The 23,731-nt window shown below is 37.9% G+C and overlaps 2 protein-coding genes across 2 annotated transcripts in view; one reads left to right on the top strand and one right to left on the bottom strand.

Annotated features, from left to right (window-relative positions):
• ASB3 (ankyrin repeat and SOCS box containing 3) overlaps positions 1-23,731 on the bottom strand; it is a 129,455-nt gene that overhangs the window by 79,564 nt on the left and 26,160 nt on the right. The window contains exons 2-3 of the mRNA XM_061155448.1: positions 20,350-20,558; positions 11,858-12,016 (exon numbers count right to left, since the gene is read on the bottom strand). Coding sequence (XP_061011431.1) covers positions 11,858-12,016; positions 20,350-20,545 — 355 coding nt within the window. The 5' untranslated portion in view covers positions 20,546-20,558. The remainder of the gene's footprint in view (positions 1-11,857; positions 12,017-20,349; positions 20,559-23,731) is intronic.
• Positions 12,447-13,055, top strand: LOC133064225 (large ribosomal subunit protein uL22-like). The gene is made up of 2 exons (XM_061154041.1): positions 12,447-12,617; positions 12,663-13,055. The coding sequence occupies exons 1-2, from the start codon at positions 12,447-12,449 to the stop codon at positions 13,053-13,055; spliced, it is 564 nt and encodes a 187-aa protein (XP_061010024.1).

The following is a 23,731-nucleotide window of genomic DNA, read 5'->3' as shown; positions in this document are numbered from 1 at the left end:
AAAATTGATTTCCCCTTTCTCTCACCCCATCTTGTCCCTCCAAACCCCACAGAGTTTAAACTTGGGCCTCCTTCCACCCCCCCAGAACACTTGTATATTGTTTGAGGTTTGTGCCGCAGTAACAGACACAGTATTTAATTGCACATACAGATGTTTGCTGGGTATATTCACTGTAAATTTTATTTAATCTGATTTTTTGTTTGTTGGGGGGTTCTTTGGGGGGAGGTTGATTTTGTTTTTAAATATAAAAAAAAAATCTGTTACTGGAAAAAACTGCCCGAACACACTGCAGGCCGTTCGCAGAACAAAGGGTCTGAGCAAGTCCAGAGAAGAGCTAGCCGGCTGCGGACTGGCCCATCCCCACCGGAGGCAAGAGGTAGGGGGCAGGGGAAAGGGGCAAACTTGGCCCCAGAGACGGCATCCCCTACCACACTGCAAACAGGCCTCCAGTTTCTAACCAAAGGCTTCCTGAGATTCTGGATGGTCGACATCCACCGGGAGGGTCGCGGCTAAACACAAGGGGCACGCACCTGCCGCGCGGGCGGAAACTGAGGCTGGGGCCCGGAGGAGAGAAGGCACACCGCACCCGGGGAGAGTGCGCCCATCAAGCTCCTGGCTGCCTGAGCTGCTCGGGCCGGGGAAGGCGCAAAACGCAGGCACAACCGAGTCCGCAGTTTTGTGGAATACCCGAAAACTGGAACCGCACGCAACACAGGGCCCGCTCCATATAGAGCAGCCGGGAGCCTGAGCAGCGTAGATGGGGAGAGCACACACCCGTGAGCGGGGCAAACCCAGTGTGGCGGGAACACTGTGAGTGCTCCCCACACAGTGATATCTGCCTGCAGCGCCCCTCCCTCCCCGCAGGACTGAACTAGCGAACCTGAACAAGAGACCACCTCCGCCCGCCTGTGTCAGGGCGGAAATTAGACACTGAAGAGACCGGCAAACAGAAGCCAAACAAACAAAGGGAACCGCTTCAGAAGTGACCGGTGCAACAGATTAAAATCCCTGTAGGCAACACCGACTACACCGGAAGGGGCCTGTAGATATCGAGAAGTGTAACCTGGAACGAGGAGCTATCTGAAACGGAACCGAACCCACACTGACCACAACAGCTCCAGAGAAATTCCTAGATATAATTTTACTTTTTTCTTTAATTAAAAAAAAAATTTTTTTTCTTTTCTATTTTTTTTCTCCCTTATTTCCTTTTAAAATTCCCTATTACTCTCCCATTACTCCTTAACTTTTATTTCCATATATTTTTACGATTTTTTTAATTAGGAAAAAAAATTTTTTTTCTTTTTTTCTTTTTCTCTTATTTTCTTTTAAAGTCCTCTATTATTCCTCTACTACTCCTTAATTTTCATTTTCATTTCACTATAACCTTGCAAAAAAAAAAAAAAAGAGAGAAGCCCTATTTTTAAACCAAACTTCATATGTATTTCTAAAATTTTTTGTGTTTTTGTTTTTAATGTATTTTTAAGAGTCTAACCTCTACTCTAGATTTTTAATCTTTGTTTTTCAGTATGTGATATAAATTTTGGACATTTAAGAATCCAATATTCAGTTCCCATTTTTATTCAGGAGTGTGTTGATTACTCTCTCCCACTTTGACTCTCTGTTTTCTACCTCAGAACACCGCTATTTCCTCCTTTCCTCTTCTCTTCCCAATCCAATTCTGTGAATCTTTGTAGGTGTCTGGGCTACGGAGACCCCTCTGGGAACAGACAACTACGTAGATCTGTCTCTCTCCTCTTGAGCCCCCTTTTTCTCCTCCTGCTCATCTCTATCTCCCTCCTCCCTCTCCTCTTCTTCATGTAACTCTGTGAACCTCTCTGGGTGTCCCTCATGGTGGAGAATCTTTTCACCATTAACCTAGAAGTTTTATCATCAGTGCTGTATAGTTGGAGAAGTCTTGAGACCACTGGAAGAATAAAACTGAAATCCAGAGGCAGGAGACTTAAGCCCAAAACCTGAGAACACCAGAAAACTCCTGACTACACGGAACATTAAGTAATAAGAGACCATCCAAAAGCCTCCATACGTACACTGAAACCAACCACCCAAGAGCCAGTAAGTTTCAGAGCAAGACATACCACTCAAATTCTCCAGCAACGCAGGAACATGGCCCTGAGCGTCAACATACAGGCTGCCCAAAGTCACACCTAACACATAGACCCATCTCAAAACTCATTACTGGACACTCCATTGCACTCCAGAGAGAAGGAATCCAGATCCACACACTAGAACACCGACGCAAGCTTCCCTAACCAGGAACCTTGACAAGCCAATCGTCCAACCACACCCACTGGGTAAAACCTCCACAATAAAAAGGAATCACAGACCTCCAGAATACAGAAAGCCCACTCCAGACACAACAATCTAAACAAGATGAAAAGGCAGAGAAATACCCTACAGGTAAAGGAACATGAAAAATGCCCACCAAGTCAAACAAAAGAGATAGGGAATCTACCTGAAAAAGAATTTAGAATAATGATAATAAAAATGATCCAAAATCTTGAAAACAAAATGGAGTTACAGATAAATAGCCTGGAGACAAACATTGAGAAGATGCAAGAAATGTTTAATAAAGACCTAGAAGAAATAAAAAAGAGTCAATTAAAAATGAATAGTGCAATAAATGAGATCAAAAACACTCTGGAGGGAACCAAGAGTAGAATAACGGAGACAGAAGATAGGATAAGTGAGGTAGAAGATAAAATGGTGGAAATAAATGAAGCAGAGAGGAAAAAAGAATCAAAAGAAATGAGGACAACCTCAGGGACCTCTGGGACAATGTGAAATGCCCCAACATTCAAATCATAGGAGTCCCAGAAGAAGAAGACAAAAAGAAAGGCCATGAGAAAATACTCGAGGAGATAATAGCTGAAAACTTCCCTGAAAGGGGGAAGGAAATAGCCACCCAAGTCCAAGAAACCCAGAGAGTCCCAAACAGGATAAACCCAAGGCAAAACACCCGAAGACACATATTAATCAAATTAACAAAGATCAAGCACAAAGAACAAATATTAAAAGCAGCAAGAGAGAAACAACAAATAACACACAAAGGGATTCCAATAAGGATAATAGCTGATCTATCAATAGAAACCCTCCAGGCCAGAAGGGAATGGCAGGACATACCGAAAGTAATGAAAGAGAATAACCTACAACCTAGATTACTGTACCCAGCAAGGATCTCATTCAGATATGAAGGAGAATTCAAAAGCTTTACAGACAAGCAAAAGCTGAGAGAATTCAGCACCACCAAACCAGCTCTTCAACAAATGCTAAAGGATCTTCTCTAGACAGGAAACACAGAAAGGCTGTATAAACGTAAACCCAAAACAACAAAGTAAATGGCCACGGGACCACACCTATCAATAATTACCTTAAATATAAATGGGTTGAATGCCCCAACCAAAAGACAAAGACTGGCTGAATGGACACAAAAACAAGACCCTTATATATGCTGTCTACAAGAGACCCACCTCAAATTAAGGGACACATACAGACTAAAAGTGAAGGGCTGGAAAAAATATTTCACGCAAATGGAGACCAAAAGAAAGCAGGAGTCGCAATACTCATAACAGATAAAATAGACTTTCAGATAAAGGCTGTGAAAAGAGACAAAGAAGGACACCACATAATGATCAAAGGATCAATCCAAGAAGAAGATATAACAATTATAAATATATACGCACCCAACATAGGAACACCGCAATATGTAAGGCAAATGCTAACGAGTATGAAAGAGGAAATTAATAGTAACACAATAATAGTCGGAGACTTTAATACCCCACTCACAACTATGGATAGATCAACTAAACAGAAAATTGACAAGGAAACACAAACTTTAAATGACACAATGGACCAGCTAGACCTAATTGATATCTATAGGACATTTCACCCCAAAACAATCAACTTCACCTTTTTCTCAAGTGCACACGGAACCTTCTCCAGAATAGATCACATCCTGGGCCATAAATCTAGTCTTCATAAATTCAAAACAATTGAAATCATTCCAGTCATCTTTTCTAACCACAGTGCGGGAAGATAAGATCTCAATTACAGGAAAAAGATTATCAAAAATTCAAACATATGGAGGCTAAATAACACACTTCTGAATAACCAACAAGTCATAGAAGAAATCAAAAAAGAAATCAAAATATGCATAGAAATGAATGAAAATGAAAACACAACAACCCAAAACTTTTGGGACACTGTAAAAGCAGTGCTAAGGGGAAGGTTCATAGCATTACAGGCTTACATCAAGAAACAAGAAAAAAGTCAAATAAATAACCTAACTCTACACCTAAAGCAACTAGAGAAGGAAGAAATGAAGAACCCCAGGGTTAGTAGAAGGAAAGAAATCTTAAAAATTAGGGCAGAAATAAATGCAAAGGAAACTAAAGAGACCATAGCAAAAATCAGCAAAGCTAAAAGCTGGTTTTTTGAAAAAATAAACAAAATTGACAAACCATTAGCAAGACTCATTAAGAAACAAAGGGAGAAGAACCAAATTAACAAAATTAGAAATGAAAATGGAGAGATCACAACAGACAACACTGAAATACAAAGGATCATAAGAGACTACTACCAGCAGCTCTATGCCAATAAAATGGACAACTTGGAAGAAATGGACAAATTCTTAGAAAAGTATAACTTTCCAAAACTGAACCAGGAAGAAATAGAAGATCTTAACAGACCCATCACAAGCAAGGAAATCGAAACAGTAATCAGAAATCTGCCAGCAAACAAAAGCCCAGGACCAGATGGCTTCACAGCTGATTTCTACCAAAAATTTAGAGAAGAGCTAACACCTATCTTACTCAAACTCTTCCAGAAAAGTGCAGAAGGTAAACTTTCAAACTCATTCTATGAGGCCACCATCACCCTAATTCCAAAACCAGACAAAGATGCCACAAAAAAAGAAAACTACAGGTCAATATCACTGATGAACATAGATCCAAAAATACTTAATAAAATTCTAGTAAACAGAATCCAACAACATATTTAAAAAATCATACACCATGACCAAGTGGGCTTTATCCCAGGAATGCAAGGATTCTTTAATATTCACAAATTAATCAATGTAATACACCACATTAACAAATTGAAAGATAAAAACCATATGATTATCTCAATAGAGGCAGAAAAAGCCTTTGACAAAATTCAACACCCATTTATGATTAAAACTCTCCAAAAGGCAGGAATAGAAGGAACATACCTCAACATAATAAAAGCTATATATGACAAACCAACAGCAAGCATCACCCTCAATGGTGAAAAATTGAAAGCATTTCCCCTGAAATCAGGAACAAGACAAGGATGCCCACTCTCACCACTACTATTCAACATAGCTTTGGAAGTTTTGGCCACAGCAATCAGAGCAGAAAAAGAAGTAAAAGGAATCCAGACAGGAAAAGAAGAAGTGAAACTCTCACTGTTTGCAGATGACATGATCCTCTACATAGAAAACCCTAAAGACTCTACCAGAAAATTATTAGAGCTAATCAACGAATATAGTAAAGTTGCAGGATATAAAATTAACACACAGAAATCCCTTGCATTCCTATACACTAACAATGAAAAAACAGAAAGAGAAATTAAGGAAACAATACCATTCACCATTGCAACAAAAAGAATAAAATACTTAGGAGTATATCTACCTAAACAAACAAAAGACCTATACATAGAAAACTATAAAACACTGATGAAAGAAATCAAAGAGGACACAAACAGATGGAGAAACATACCGTGTTCATGGATTGGAAGAATCAATATTGTCAAAATGGCTATTCTACCCAAAGCAATCTATAGATTCAATGCAATCCCTATTAAGCTACCAATGGTATTGTTCACAGAACTAGAACAAATAATTTCACAATTTGTATGGAAATACAAAAAACCTCGAATAGCCAAAGTAATCTTGAGAAAGAAGAATGGAACTGGAGGAATCAACCTGCCTGACTTCAGACTCTACTACAAAGCCACAGTCATCAAGACAGTATGGTACTGGCACAAAGACAGAAATATAGATCAATGGAACAGAATAGAAAGCCCAGAGATAAATCCACGAACCTATGGACACCTTATCTTTGACAAAGGAGGCAAGGATATACAATGGAAAAAAGACAACCTCTTTAACAAGTGGTGCTGGGAAAACTGGTCAACCACTTGTAAAAGAATGAAACTAGAACACTTTCTAACACCATACACAAAAATAAACTCAAAATGGATTAAAGATCTAAATGTAAGACCAGAAACTATAAAACTCCTAGAGGAGAACATAGGCAAAACACTCTCCGACATAAATCACAGCAGGATCCTCTATGACCCACCTCCCAGAATATTGGAAATAAAAGCAAAACTAAACAAATGGGACCTAATGAAACTTAAAAGCTTTTGCACAACAAAGGAAACTATAAGTAAGGTGAAAAGACAGCCCTCAGATTGGGAGAAAATAATAGCAAATGAAGAAACAGACAAAGGATTAATCTCAAAAATATACAAGCAACTCCTGCAGCTCAATTCCAGAAAAATAAATTACCCAATCAAAACATGGGCCAAAGAACTAAACAGACATTTCTCCAAAGAAGACATACAGATGGCTAACAAACACATGAAAAGATGCTCAACATCACTCATTATCAGAGAAATGCAAATCAAAACCACAATGAGGTACCATTACACACCAGTTAAGATGGCTGCTATCCAAAAGTCTACAAGCAATAAATGCTGGAGAGGGTGTGGAGAAAAGGGAACCCTCTTACACTGTTGGGGGAATGGAAACTAGTACAGCCGCTATGGAGAACAGTGTGGAGATTTCTTAAAAAACTGGAAATAGAACTGCCATATGACCCAGCAATACCACTTCTGGGCATACACACTGAGGAAACATGTGCACCCCAATGTTCATCGCAGCACTATTTATAATAGCCAGGACATGGAAGCAACCTAGATGCCCATCAGCAGACAAATGGATAAGGAAGCTGTGGTACATATACACCATGGAATATTACTCAGCCATTAAAAAGAATTCATTTGATCAGTTTTAATGAGATGGATGAAACTGGAGCCCATTATACAGAGTGAAGTAAGCCAGAAAGATAAAGACCATTACAGTATACTAACACATATATATGGCATTTAGAAACATGGTAATGATAACCCTATATGCAAAACAGAAAAAGAGACACAGATGTACAGAACAGACTTTTGGACTCTGTGGGAGAAGGCGAGGGTGGGATGTTTCGAGAGAGAACAGCATCAAAACATGTATATTATCTATGGTGAAACAGATCACCAGCCCAGGTTGGATGCATGAGACAGGTGCTCGGGCCTGGTGCACTGGGAAGACCCAGAGGGATCGGGTGGAGAGGGAGGTGGGAGTGGGGATCGGGATGGGGAATACATGTAAATCCATGGCTGACTCATGTCAATGTATGACAAAACCCACTACAATATTGTAAAGTAATTAGCCTCCAACTAATAAAAATAAATGAAAAAAAAAAAAAAAAGAATTCCATGGACAGAGGAGCCTGGTGGGTTACAGTCCATGGGGCTGCACAAGAGTCAGACATGACTGAGTGACTAACACAACTATATCCTGAAATATAAATCACTAAAAACTCTGCATCTCTAATTTGCTCCAGATACTTACATAATAATTACTGAATTTCATAAATGGGAATGTTATATTTTGAAACTGTAAACTAAGTGATCAAACTAACATTTCAGGATTAAAGTTAAAACAAGCGATGTTTTTTAAGAAACCATTTCAGAGACCTTCGGTTTTACATTCTACTGCAATTTACTGGCTCAACTGGTAAAGCTTCCCTTGGGCTTCCCTTGTGGCTCAACAGGTAAAGAATGCGCCTGCAATGCAGCAGACCTGGGTTTGATCCCTGGGTTGGGAAGACCCCCTGGAGAAAAGAGGCTATCCACTCCAGTATTCTGGCCTAGAGAATTCCAGGGACTGTATAGTCCATGGGGTTGCGAAGAGTAGGACACAACGGAGCAACTTTCACTTTCACTTTATGGTATCCCAGCCTCTGATCTAAGTTTGGGAGTTAGGAGAGTGAACAAGATAAAATCCCTGCTCTCATGGAACATTCTTTCTAATGAGGGGAGTTGATAAAGTAGCAAATAAATAACTACAGCCAGCGATAAGATCTTTGAAGATACTAAAACAGGATAACATGGAGCACAGCGGATACAGCAGACTAGGTAGACACATAAGACTACATGGCTACTGTTTTCTGTTTTTCTGCATTGGGGAATACAAGACACAGCATTTCTCAAATGTATGTTGATCTGGAGTCCTTCCATCAGTGAACATGTATTAGCTCACTGAATCAATTCAGGAAACAGTATTCTAACCAACACACAGACGACAGCAAGATCAAAACTTATATACAGCACTCCTGATTCTAAAATACAGTGTTTTTACACTACCTCATCTGTGAGAGTTGAAATAATAGTACATATTTCATAGAATCACAGTGTAAACTAATTCATCAAAACAACTGACACAGGGCTTAGTACACTTTTCTGCTAAATAAACATTATTGTTACTATTAATACAGTACTCTACACACGATACCTTCCCCTGTCATCCCAGAGTGACTTTTGTTTCCCTCTTTTAATACTCTGCATCCTTTATCTCTGACAGGCTCTAGTTCATTTTGTTCATGTGTCTATGTTAGATTTTTTTAAGATAACAATTGGAATAAAGATTGCACACAGCACAGCCCATTGAAAGCTTAAGCTTTCTATGTAGTTGTACAGAATATTCAAGGTGGATCAAATGTGAATGAATGTGGGGAAAAAAAAAAGAAACTTTATATAAAAGTAACCTCCCCCTCAGGAAACGCAAATCATATTACAGCAAGGCTTCCATGAAACATCTTCATAACAGTATATATCACGTATTCAAAACACTTTTATAAGTTAATAGCATCAGTAATAGATCATTTTCTTCCTGATAAAATGCACTATCATTTCACTTCCCTGGTATTCCTGGAGAAATACATTATCTGCACTTTATCAAGAAAAAACATGAGAAAAACCCAAACTGAAAGACATTTTACAAAACAAATTGCCTGAACTCTTCAAAAATGTTAAAATCATAAAAGATAAGGAGTGAAAAACTGTTACAGGAGGCTAAAGAGACATAACATTTAAATATAAAAAATAATCCTGAAAAAATAATAATAATAATAATCCTGGACTGATCCTGAACCAACAAAAAAAACTTGCTAAAAGGGAGAGTAGTGGAACAACTGGCAAAACTGAGAAATCTGCAAATTACATACAATCTGTAGATTAAACAAAGTACTACATCAATGTTAACTTCCTGATCTTGATTATTTTATGACAGATATATAAAAGAATTTCACTGCCTCTAGGAAGTTCACACAAAAGTAGGTAAAGAAGCTTTATGTGTATAATTTAATCTAAAAATGCTTCCAATAAACAACATATGGGTATACAGTGAGAAAAAATGATACAGTGGACAAAGGCAAAAGCACAAACTTTGGGTGAAAGGTATATAAGAATCTTTGTAATGTTATTTCCATAAATCTGAAATTATTTCAAAACAAAACACACTTTTGTCTAACAACAGAATAGGAAAAAAAAGGAAAAATGACAAATAGTCACAAGAAAAGATGTTCAATGTCATTAGCAATCAGGAAAAATACAAATTAAAATCACAATGCGATACCACTAATTCCTATTAAAATGACTAAAATGTAAAAAAAGCAAAAGAAAAAGCTGTCAATTCCAAGTGACATGGTAAGGATGTGGGGCAACTGAAACTCAAACATTACTAGAGAGAATGCAAAATGGCAAAGTCACTTTGTAAGAAATTTCCTAACTTTTCCAAAGTTAAATATATACTTGGACTTCCCTGGTGGCTCAGACAATAAAGCGTCTGCCTACAATGCAGCAGACCTGGGTTCAATCCCCCGGTCGGGAAGATCTCCTAGAGAGGGAAATGGCAATCCACTCCAGTATTCTTGCCTGAAAATTCCCATGGACGGAGGAGCCTGGTAGGCTACAGTCCATGGGGTCACAGAGTCGGACATGACTGAGTGACTTCACTTCACTTCACTTCCAAACTTATCCAAAGTTAAATATATATTTACCACATGACCTAATAATCCTAAATATTAATTTAAGAGAAATGAAACCTTATATTTAAAACAAAACCTACATGCAAAAGCTTGCAGCAATTTATTCATAATCACTGAACACTGAAAATAACAATTCAAATGTCCATCAGTTGGTAAATGGATACACTGTGGCACAGTCATACAATGGAATACTACTTAGCAATAAATTAAAGAATTATTGATACATGCAACAATATGTATGAATCTCAAAAGCAGTATGCTAAGTGAAAGAAGTTAGTCTCAAAAGTCCCATGTTGTATAAATTCACATATATTTATGGACTTAGTCACTCAGTTGTTCCACTCTTTGTGACCCCATGGACTACAGCCCACCAGGCTCCTCTGTCCATGAGGATTCTCCAGACAAGAATACTACTGTGGGTTGCCATGCCCTCCTCCAGGGGATCTTCCCAACCATGGGATTGAACCCAGGTCTCCCACATTGCAGGTGGATTCTTTACATCTGAGTCACCAGAGAAGCCCATATATTTATGACATTCTGTTAAAAAGCAAACTACAGGGGCGTTCCCTGGTAGTCTTGTGGTTAGGATTCTGGGCTTCCACTGCCATGGCCCAGGTTCAATCCTTGGTCAGGGAACTTAGATTCCCCCAAACCATACAGCATGGCCAAAAAAAAAGAGCAAAATACAGGGATTAAAACAGAAAACAGATCAGTGGTTGTAGGCATGAAGTTAGGAGGGAACACTGATAAAAATAGGAAATATGGTGAAATTCTGGAAGGTGATGAACTCTTCTGTGTTTTGATTGTCACTGTCATTACACATTTTTATACATACATCAAAACTCATACAACTGTTCACTAAAAAGGATGAATTCTACTGAACACAAATTTTAAGAATATGTATTTTTAAATTCACAAGGAAAAAATTATTTTCATAGACATTTGCTGCCTAATAAAGACTTGGTAGATACTATTACTCTCATTTTGTAAGTGAGGAAACTGAATCATACAGTAAATAAGTGAACTAACAAATAACATGTGGCAGGACCAAACTATAGTCCAAATACTTTGATTCTATATATTTTATTCTCTTAATTTTCTCATGTTCCACTAAACTTTATGGACCACAAAGACAAATATGATGAAAGACAAGGAGCAAAGAATAAAAGACAGGTACTGGAAGTATGCCCTTTAGAATTTGGCCTCTGTTCTTAATGAATTAAAAAATAGACCATAAAGGAATAACTCTGAATAGTGATCCATATAGGCAACAAATTAACTGGCATTAAAGATTTAGCCCATTAATTTCTTCCATAAAACTTTAATTTTTAAATGCTAAGAAAACACAGAAGCATTAAACATAAAACATTCACAGGTAACCTTGTAACTACTGCTACAATTTAAACTCTAGCTAGTCTTCAGAAGAACACTGAGAACAATCATGGTGACTACAATTTTGAAAAGATTTTACAACTTTAAACAGACATTTAATGATATCCTCCCCCCAAAAAAGATTATTCCCAGATCCTATCACTCAAGGGTAGAAAATGAAGAAGAACATTTAAAAACACCTTTCTGGTTTCAAAATCAAAGAAATGGCAATATAATATTTGCCATAAGTACAACAGCTTGAGGGAAAATCTGGCTTAGTTTCTTAAGCAAAATATAAAATTAAAAAAATAAAAATTGTTATCTGTACCACAAATAACATACGTCACCTAAAAACAGTGGTGTGGTTTCCTCTAAAGTAGTTGCATTCGGATCTGCCCCAGCTTCTAAAAGAATCTGTATGATCTTCCAATGTCCCTGACTTGCAGCAAGATGTAATGCACAGAAGCCCTCAAAAGTCTTTGTCTTGATGTAGTTCTCAGATGAATCTATGAAAGAATAAACTATCAATTAGAAGATATCACTTCTGTTTCTTGGGAATAAAAAGCAAAGATTCTAAGAAGAATTTAATAAAATATTAAAAGATAAGGATAAATGGGAGGTCTTATAGTTTAAATCTCTAGAAAACCAAGAAAAAGTTCTATAAGGGTCACAGTGTAAATAGCTCTCCAGTAGTCTTAACACAGATTCTGCCCACATACTCATTTTCTCCTCTATTTTTTGGTAATTGGGGGAAAGAGAGTAGCAGGAATTAAAAGGAAATATAAGAGCAAGATTTGAGATTTACTGAAATATTAATAAATTTGATTTTTTGAATTTCCTAATTTCCATGAGGAAAATGGTCTCATCCGTAGCATTATTTCTTTGCACTCAACTAATAAGATCTTTCCGGTAAGCAGACTGAGCTGACCCCTAAAAATGGTGCGCTATTCACTCGACCCAGAAAACCCCACAAAATCATGCAAATCAAGAGGTTCAAATCTTCATGTTCACTTTAAGAATACTCGTGAAACTGCCCAGGCCATAAAGTGTATGCATATTCGAAAAGCCACCAAGTATCCGAAAGATGTCACTTTAAAGAAGCAATGTGTGCCATTTCGTCATTACAGTGGTGGAGTTGGTAGGTGTGCATAGGCCAAACAGTGGGGCTGGACGCAGGGTCGGTGGCCCAAAAAGAGTGCTGAATTTTTACTACACATGCTCAAAAATGCAGATAGTAATGCTGAGCTTAAGGGCTTAGATGTAGATTCTCTGGTCATTGAGCACATCCAAGTGAACAAAGCCCCCAAGATGCGGTGGAGGACTTACAGAGCTCATGGTCGGATCAACCCCTACATGAGCTCTTCCTGCCACACTGAGATGATCCTTACTGAAAAAGAACAGATTGTTCCTAAACCAGAAGAGGAGGTTGCACAGAAGAAAAAGATATCCCAGAAGAAACTGAAGAAACAAAAACTTATGGCCCGGGAACAAATGCCACAGAAAGTAAATGCAAATAAAAGTAAAAGTGTTGGTTGTCTTGATTAGTTTAAAAAAAAAAAAAAACTAATAAGATGAAGGCAGTTTAAAATACACCTCTTCTAAGCTAAAACTACATTCTAATCATTAATGAAGACTGCATTTCTAAAATAATAAAATGTACTCCAAAGAAATTGATCTGTACAATTTATAAAGAACTTATGAATTAAGTGACTTTAAGTTTTCTGGGGTTTGTTAGGAAAATCTCTAAGTTTTGGTAACATTCAAGTTATGGAAATAATGTCCACATTAAATTTTCTGAAACTCCACAACAAAAGGTAATATTAAGTGACTTTCTTACTTTGCTTCCAAAACAATCAGATTCTAAACCCACAATAGAGGGATGGGCTGTAAGGTGACTGGGGAAGGCATTTCTGAGAGTATTGATAAAAACAAAAAGTAGACAAATTTTAAAAGCTTTAAGTAATATCTTTCTTGAAATATCAGAATTAAAACTAATGCTCCTGACTAAAATCATCATCGGTTTTAAGTAGTTCTTATAATCGTAACTCACTACTGAAACTGGGGGTCTAAGCTATAACATAAATTAAAAAAAGTCTCCAACTTTATAAGATACACAACTAAATGGCAAGATAGAGTGGTTATATTTTAAAAGTTCCTATCACAAAGAAAGCGTTCCCCAGATTAGTCAGAAACGGACATTTATTCAGCTATCCACAAAACTATCACGTTAAGGGACTTCCTGGTGATCCAGTGGCTAAGATTCCGCAATCCCAATGCAGGGGGCCTGGTTTCAATCTCTAGTCAGGGACCTAGGTCCCACATGCTCTAACTAAGAATTTGCATGCCACAACTAAAACCTGGTATAGCCAAATAAACAAATTAAAAGAAACTATAATCTATTTCTATATATGTTGAAATTTTCTATAGAACATTTATACAGAGATATAGGTTCAATACAGATACATAAATAGCTCCCCAAAAGAAAATTTCAACATGATAGAGATACTGATTCTGCCCAAAATAATAATAAATTTAATTCTAAGCAAAATGTCAACAGAGCTGAATGTTACTTGATTGACTGGTTTTATAATAGTAAAGTGACTCACGTTGATAGGGGTTGGGGAGAGTAGATAAGAATAACAAAGAATTTAGAAAAATAAAACAAGAGAAATATTGAGGGGAGCCTAGACTTTAAAAATTAAACCATGTGTTAAACTTAGAATAATGGAATAATGTGGTCCATCTGAACACAACTTTTTTTTTCCCCCTTAAACTTAATTGTATTAGTTGTTATTAACAAAAACAATCTACAAAACATGAGGGAATCCACCCATGAGTACTTTTTAAATTAATGCAGATATTGACATAGCTGTAGAGCTTGATAAAGAACTAAGAGTTCAAAGCAACACATTAACTTGGTTTTGAATCTTACAATTTTTCACTCTTATCTTTAAATTGCAAAATAGTGTAATAAGCAATTTTCATTAACTTAACACTTTTAAACAAATACCCAAGCAGTTTACCAGTCATCTGTATTCATGCTCTGCTCACAGAACCTCCAGCGGTGGTGATGCCTTTGTGACAACAGGCTGAGATTGTAATAAAGAGTCCCCATCCTAGACTCTGTTAATGCAGGAGACAGTCTAACAGTTTCTGCATGATCTTTAGTTAGGAAGACCTAGCTTGAGGTCTGTGAGATCAACAAAGACTTCCGAGGGCAGGGGACCCATGAGCTGACATCTCAGTGATGAGCAGGTGCTGGGGAAGGGGAGGCAGTGAAGAATACTCCTTATGTGGAAAGAGAACAGAGAGCAGGAGGACCTGAAGGGAGGCCAGTCAGGAGTGACAATGACCCTCTCCCTGACAAAACTTTTGCCAGTCTCTTCTGAGCCTTCTTCTTGAATAGGCCTAGACCTTGTCCCTGGCCCCATGCTCCCCCGTCATTTCTTTGGCCTCCCTAGCTCAGTTCCAGAAAAAATCCTGCTGAGTCAGTTTAGCAAGAAACCCCCTACCCTGATAAGCCCTCTTAGTGGTTTTCCATTCATGAATCTCCTCACTCTGTTCCTTGACTATATATTCTCATTATTGTTATGTTCAAAGTTGAGCCAGCTCTCTTACACTGTCATGATAGTCTTGACAGCGACTGCAATAACCCTGAATACACATTCTTATTCACTAAGCTAAATTGCCTTATTTATCTAAGGACTTCTAATACCTGTTATCATACCCAGTATAACAGCGTAATATTTTCTTAATATGAACTAATAAAAAGCACTGAGTTAGTTCATATACTGGCCACATAAAAGCACTTGTTCATAATGTTATAATTAATTACAAAAGTTTCAGTAACCTTTAGTCAGCAAATGGTTTAATATAAAATGGCATGATTAACTGTCAATACCAATTACACCAAATTTCCAATATAAGAAAGAAGAAAAGCAAATTTGTGACTTGTGCTAATACTTTATACAGAAAGCTAAAGTGAAATATATATAATACATACATATATGAATATTAAATTTCTAAGTAATCCATACTATATTTGAGCATACTCAAGCTTGAATGAGAAGGCCATATATGACTGATTTCTAGGCTAGATTCTGGATTCAAAATGATGCTAAGCCAAAGCCTTTCTCACCATTTAAGACTCTTCCACTATTTTGTCTAGGCCTGAGCACCTTCAGACTTTAGTGCACTAATAGAATGCTTTAGGAATCTCTCACAGTTCACTAATATTAGATGAAGTTCAAGAAGGCAGAAATTATATAATAAAGGACACATATGTAAGAGCTGAGCCACAAAGGACAAGAGAATTATGAATCATATAAGACAAGGGTATAGCAAGTATAAAGAACGACAGAAATGTCAAACCTGCTTTGGAAACTTTTAAGATTAACCTACAGTACCAGGTTAACTGGTACAGATATGAAGATACCGCTATCATCAATAGCAGAAGAAACCTCACTTCACTCTTCAAGACTAGAAATGTTCATAGGTCACCATCACTTTAAAAATACCTCCTTATATGAAACTGTATGCTAGCTAGACTTTTTTTTTCCCCCATTTATTTTTATTAGTTGGAGGCTAATTACTTTACAATATTGTAGTGGTTTCTGCCATACACTGACATGAATCAGTCATGGATTTACATGTATTCCCCATCCCGATCCCCCCTCCCACCTCCCTCTCCACCCGATCCCTCTGGGTCTTCCCAGTGCACCAGCCCTGAACACTTGTCTCATGCATCCAACCTGGGCTGGTGATCTGTTTCACCCTTGATAGTGTACTTGTTTCAATGCTGTTCTCTCGAAACATCCCACCCTCGCCTTCTCCCACAGAGTCAAGAGACACAGAAGTACAGAACAGACTTTTGGCTAGCTAGACTTTTACAATGTAGTCAGTTACCATTCCCCACTGGTCTTTTTTTTTTTTTTAATTTGAATCACTCAGAAAAGTTCTAATTATAATCTTTCTTTAAAAGGCAGAGGATCTGAATAAAGTATGGACTTTAAGGTATAAGCCAGGGGAATTCAGAAAACATTTCTGAAAGTGACTAATAGGTTAAATAGAACTTTTGCTTCATTTTAGTTTGATTTTTCCAGTTAGTGAATCAGATAACCAAATCTAATGAATTTTGGACATTAGTTCCAACCATACAGAACAACCAAACTCAAAGACTGAGACCAAAAACGTCACCATCTGCTAGAACAAGTCATATACACGCTTCCTACCCTCTGAAAACCCTGTTTTTTCTCTCCATCAGTCAGTCAGTTCAGTCACTCAGTCATGTCCAACTCTTTGCGACCCCATGAACCGTAGCACACCAGGCCTCCCTGTCCATCACCAACTCCCAGAGTTTACTCAAACCCATGTCCAATGAGTCGGTGATGCCACCCAAGCATCTCATCCTCTGTCATCCCTTTCTCCACCCGCCTTCAATCTTTCACAGCACAGGTTCTTTTCAAATGAGTCAGGTCTTTGCATCAGATGGCCAAAGTATTGGAGTTTCAGCTTCAACATTAGTCCCTCCAATGAATATTCAGGACTGATTTCCTTTAGGATTGACTGGTTGGATCTCCTTGCAGTCAAAGGGACTCTCAAGAGTCTTCTCCAACACCACAGTTCAAAAGCATCAATTATTCAGCACTCAGCTTTCTTTATGGTCCAATTCTCACATCCATACATGACTCCTGGAAAAACTATAGGTTTGACTAGACAGACCTTTGTTGGCAAAGTAATGTCTCTGTTTTTTAATATGTTGTCTAGGTTGGTCATAACTTTTGTTCTAAGGAGCAAATGTCTTTTAATTTCATGGATGTAGTCACCGTCTGCAGTGATTTTGGCCCCCGAAAAAAGTAAAGTCTGTCACTGTTTCCACTGTTGCCCCATCTATTTGCCATTAAGTGATGGGACTATTTGCCATGATCTTTGTTTTCTGAAAGATGAGTTTTAAGCCAAGTTTTGCACTCTCCTCTTTCACTTTCATCAAAAGGCTCTTTATTTCTTCTTCGCTTTCTGCCGTAAGGGTGGTGTCATATGTATATCCAAGGTTATTGATGTTTCTCCCAGCAAACTTGATTCCAGCTTGTGCTTAATCCAGCCTGGCATTTCTCATGATGTACTCTGCATATAAGTTAAATAAGCAGGGTGGCAATATACAGTGACGTACTCCTTTCCCAATCTGGACACAGTTTGTTGTTCCATATCAAGTTCTAACTGTTGCTTCCTAACCTGTATACAGATTTCTCAGGAGGCAGGTCAGGTGGTCTGGTATTCCCATCTCTTGAAGAACTTTCCACAGTTTGTTGCGGTCCACACAGTCAAAGGCTTTGGTGTAGTCAATAAGCAGTAGTAGATGTTTTCTGGAACTCTCTTGCTTTTTCGATGATCCAACGGATGTTGGCAGTTTGATCTCTGGTTCCTCCACCTTTTCTAAATCCAGCTTGAACATCTGGAAGTTCACGGTTCACGTGTTGCTGAAATTCTTCTCTCTTATCAGTTCAGTTTGGTCGCTCAGTAGTGTCCGACTCTTTGTGACCCCATGAACCACAGCACGCCAGGCCTCCCTGTCCATCATCAACTCCCGGAGTTTACTCAAACTCATGCCCACCGAGTCAGTGATGCCATCTAACCATCTCATCCTCTGTTGTCCCCTTCTCCTCCTGCCTTCAATCTTTCCTAACATCAGGGTCTTTTCAAATGAGTTCACCCTAATCCTTGTGTATATACTGCAAATAAATTAGATTTATAGAAAATTTATTTCATAATAGTGAACTCTAATAAAAATAGCAAGAAATTTTTATCTGACCTCTGTATCAACTATGTTAACTATGTGAGGCCATCTTATCCTCTAAAAACATCAAGTCTAAAAAAAACCAGTCATTAACAATGAAGACAGTATTTTTAATTTCTAAAAGAAAACACAAATGATTTACATAGCCAGTTCAAACATATTAAGTCAAAAACATGCCTAATTTTATTCAGCAGCTAAAAGGAAAAAAAAAAATTTAACATAAAACTGATGTGGGGGGACTTCCCTGTGCTCCAATAGTTAAGACTCCTTGTTCCCAATGCAGGGGGTGTGGGTTCAATCCCTGATCGGGGAACTAAGATCACACATACTGAGTGGCCAAAAAGAAAAACTGATGTAGAAAGAGATAACAGTGTATCTAGAATGAGCTTTTTAACCAGGAACAAATATTCAAATTCATGCCTTTGTCACCCAAGATAGTTTGGGAATTCCAGCTATAGAATTAACTTCAAACAAATTCTGAACACATGCATTTTAAAATCTGAGTCATAAATTTTATTTTTTTAGTATCTTTAAACATTCAACTATAACAGACTCTAGAACATGTGATTTAAAAAGCAGACATGACAAACTGCCTGCATCACGATTTTTAGAGACTTTAGCCTTGCTGTCACTCATCCCTTAAAACGAAACAAACAAAAGGCCAAGCCAAAAACACTATAAGGGTTATTTTCTTTCTAATCTATGAGGAAATCAGTAATTTTGATGAGCTATACCCCCAAAAGACTACCTTCTGAATAGCTATGCCTGGTGATGGTAAGTATAAAGAAAAGAAAAATCCGAGTTTCCATGATTAATGAAATGTAAACAGTGCACCAAGTGTCATAACACGGAGTGTTATATTCAATCTCAGCTTAAATTAACTGAATGTTAAAAATGGTTATTTTGATTAAATGCTGGGAGCATGCTATAGTGGGAAAACATGAGTCAGAGAAAAAGATTCAAGTCAAATTTCCTAGTTCATTATATAAATTTTGACAAGGCAATTTCTCTAAGACTTGCTTGATCTTTTCAACAATAAAATGGGTATAACAATGCCTCAATAGCAGCTTTGAACTTATTAGATAAATAATGTAAATCAAGCGTCTAGTACAATGATTGCCACAAAGCAGGGCTCAGTCACCATTAGTTCTCTCTTCATGCCGTTTCCTGAGTGTCAAACTCTCTGCTTAGTCTCATTTACTGAGCTCTTCACTCGGCAGGGTGCTGGCAAATGTGTAACTGGCTCTGAGGGAGAGGGAGAAAAGTTCATGGAATTGGCTTGTAGCACTGGCCGAGTTCGGGGGTAAAAACGCTTCCACGTGGCCGACCTCAACCTATGAGCATGAAGTCAGTCAAACACAGAGTTGGAAAAAGATGTACATGATCACTCTCTGTCCCATTACTCTGTTTTATTTTTTCCACAACACTGTCACCTTTTGAAATTATCTTGTGTCCATGGCCATACCACCCTGATGGCGCCCAATCGTCTGAAATTATCTTGTTTAACTGTTTTGGTATTTATTGTCTGTTCCCACCCTCACAGAATTAAAAACACCATAAAGGCAGAGATCTTGTCCGTCCTGCTCTCTTCTGTATCTTCATTAAATATAAAAGCAAACTAATTGCACAGAGTCCCAAAATTAAGGAAACCATAAAGTATTTCTAAAAAAGACTAATATACTCACACCCTCAACTTCAGCAGCATTGCTCTTTTTCTTTGGAGAAAGAATAAAAAATAAACATAACCAGTAACTACCAAATGCTTAAGTTAAAACAGCAGACTACTTTTGCCACATCACCTAGCTTAGCAATAAAAACTAGCCAGGCACAGGCACTTCCATATAAAGGACAACATTTATAGACATCTAGCTGGACACCATACTTACATAATTCAAGGTGGGCAATCTAACCATTCTTAACACAGAGGCAGTCACTGTATGATTACAGAAAGGTAAACAAATATTACTGTTAATAAGTCATGTATTACCACTTTTTTTATTAATCCTGCTTGCAAGTCCAGCCTTCCATACCGTGAATTAACTTTACCTGCATGAATTAACAGCCGCAAACATTCTACAGAGTTGTGATAAGCCGCTTCATGAATTGGCATCCATCCCCTGTTATCAGCAACATCAATGCTACGCCCCTTTTTGAGCAGTTTTCTTAATACTTTAACATTGCCTTCTCTGGCAGCAAGTCCAACCGTGGAGCATGTATCAGCATATGCCTCTGTAAAATCCATTCTTTTGACCAATCTACAAAACAAGGTAGAAAGAAAACACTCTCATCAATAAATACTGTACTTCTAGATATTAAAAGATCACAGCTGATCTGTGGCATCTATTACATAACTGCTGAGGAAAAGCCTGAGGCAGAGATAGCCTGCCGTGTCATCACCTCTGCGAGACTAAACGAGGAAGTCTCTCTGTTTGGGGTAGGATTCCTTAGAATGCTCATATTAAAGGTATCAAGGGAGTTTAAAGTGTTCTATCACTCCTTTTCTGAGCAACTTCTTCCTGCAGCCTTCTTCTTCCATTCATACTCCAACAAAATACACTCACTGGAATGCTGTTGATGAGACAGCATAAGGTCCTCAGTTCAGTTCAGTCGCTCAGTCGTGTCCGACTTTTTGCGACCCCATGAATCGCAGCACGCCAGGCCTCCCTGTTCATCACCAACTCCCGGAGTTTACTCAAACTCATGTCCATCGAGTCGGTGATGCCATCCAGCCATCTCATCCTCTGTCGTCCCCTTCTCCTCCTGCCCCCAATCCCTCCCAGCATCAGGGTCTTTTCCAATGAGTCAACTCTTCACATGAGGTGGCCAAAGTATTGGAGTTGCAGTTAACCCCAAATGTATACTCTATTGTGTAGAGATGGCCATTTAACTACCAGCAACATTCAGCCTCAAGAATTAATTTCATAGCCCTTTACAGGAAAGAGCTAAACCCAAAACAGCCAGAAAGGAGTGAAAGACTTTTTTTAAAGAACAAAAATAAGCAGTAATTCCAAGTTTTCTGCACCTGCAAGTCCTTTCCAGAAGGAGCCAAACTCTCAGGTTCTCTTTCCTTGACGAAACAGCCCCACTGACTGAATATGCTAAAATGAACAAACAGCATCATAAAGAGATGGGTCCAGCTTTCCTACACTAGCCCAGAAGTTTTTCACAAAATTACTGCCCTCTTCCTCACAATCTCCCTTTAAAGTTCATCTCAAGTTCCCTTGGAGTCAGTGTCCTATATAGCTCAGAATGTGACTCTTACGAAGACAATTTCTTGTTAGTCAAACGATGAGGCAGATTGGGCTAAGACCCAGGATTTCAGGGCAATGGTTATCTCCAAAGGGTAGCCCTTCTCAGTAACACTTCAGTTTCATCCTTCCTTCAGTCTTTCTAAAGATCTTAGGAGGTAGTTCAGGAAACCCTAAAACATGTCTAGTTCAATATGGGTAAAAAGGTTTCTAGAGCTATATTCTAAATAATTTAATCAGAAAGGTGGATTTGAGGGAAGAGGTTAAAAGTAAGCACACACAGTATTTCCTGTAGTGCTAGAAAAATTTAAACATATCTATGGCCATATTTGGGGCTTCCAAGGTGGCATGGCACAGAGGTAAAGAAACTACCTGCAAATGCAGGATTCGCATGCAGGAGACTCAGTTCGTTCCCTGGGTTGGGAAGATCCTTTTAAGCAGGAAACGGCAACTCACTCTAGCATTTTTGCCTGGAAAATTCCATGGACAGAGGAGCCTGGCAGGCTACAGTCAATGGGGTCGCAAAAAGTCAGACGCGACTGAGCACACACGCAATGGTCATATTTAAATATTAAAACTGTATCTGCAGGAACTGATAGCTCTCTATAGAGAGCTAATGTTAGCTATGCATTAATCTGATTGAATCAACTGGTCCAATACTAAGAAACTGAAGATATTTACTACTACAGAACATTTAATTATTCAGTTAATAATTATTTACTGAACACCAATTAAATGATCAGCAATAAGGAGAATATAAGATCACAAAGACACAGATTCTATCTCAAGTTATGTACCATCTCACAGAAACAATAAATATATGTGATTCAAAATAGAAAGCAGAAAGTGCCCTAAGAAAAGTATAGATAAAGTCATGAGTAGTCAAAGCAGGGGAAAACTACTGCAAGCTGTGCCTAAAAGATAAGGGAGGCTGTGACACTGAGATAACATGCAAAAGAGCATTTCTAGACAGGAGGAAAAAAACATAACCAAAATTATGGAAACGAACAAGCAAGGGTGAGTAAGGTCCAGTGAGTAATGGAAGCAATCAATTCACTTTGGAAGGAGGATTAGGTAAACAGTAGAAAACTGAGATTACAGAGGTAGCCAAATTATGGAGAATCTTGAATGCTAAACTGTACATTTCTGAACCACACTACTTGTAGCGAGGGCCATTACATCCCAGTTTCACAAAAAAGAACAAATCACACATTTTAAGACAATTTATAAACATATTCATCTAAGAGAAGAAACCTTTTTTCCCTACACAGGAAAATCACAAACACACACACAAGAATACCATTCCAAAGACATTAAAAACAGCATTCAAGTAAAAACAGGTAAGAACCCCTTCTGGCTTTTCTCACAGTTACAAATACTATTAATAGATCCAGATTAATATGCAATAATTTGAAAAAATTAACAGAACTGGATATCTTTGCACTTAAGAGAAAGAGAATCTAAAAGAAATGTACTATAATAGCAGGATCATTCTCTTCAACCCTTAATACAACAAGTTAACATGAATAAACTGCTTATCTTACTTAGGGACTTCCTTGCTGGTTCAGTAGCTAAAATCCCAAGCTCCCAATGCAGGGTGCCATAGTTCAATCCCTACTCAGGAAACTAGATCCTGCATGCTATGACTAATATTTTGCATGTCTCAACAAAACTGAAGAGCCCAAGTGTGCAACCAAGACCCAGCAAGGCAAATAAATAAATATCTCTTTTAATAAAACCTATGTTCTAGACTAAAAGATAACACAAACAAAATACATATAATGTGGTAACAAATATGTATGATAAATATACCTCAGCTGGACCTGAACTGGTAAAACATCAGCTACAACAATCAATTTTGACGCAATTAAGGAAATCTGAACACAGAATAAATATCTGATGTAATTATTGTTTATTTTCTTAGATGTGATATTGGCACTCTGGTTATTAGGAGAATGTCCTTATTCTTAGAATTATTTAGCAGTTAAGTCACAGCACAAGCAGCTTCAAACATTTCAGATTTAAAAGTATATAAAGAGAAATAAAAGGTAAAGTACCTGTGGCAAAATGTTAATTACTGGATCCATGTGGAGGACATAAATGGTCACCACACTCTATATTTCTAACTTTTCTGTATGTTTGAAATTTTTCAGAAAAAATGGGAGGGGGAAACTAATCAT

This window comes from Dama dama, chromosome 11, assembly GCF_033118175.1.
Source record: "Dama dama isolate Ldn47 chromosome 11, ASM3311817v1, whole genome shotgun sequence".
Taxonomy (NCBI): domain Eukaryota; kingdom Metazoa; phylum Chordata; class Mammalia; order Artiodactyla; family Cervidae; genus Dama; species Dama dama.
Note: the sequence above shows the minus strand (reverse complement) of the source record. Positions and strands in the feature narration are given on the sequence as shown.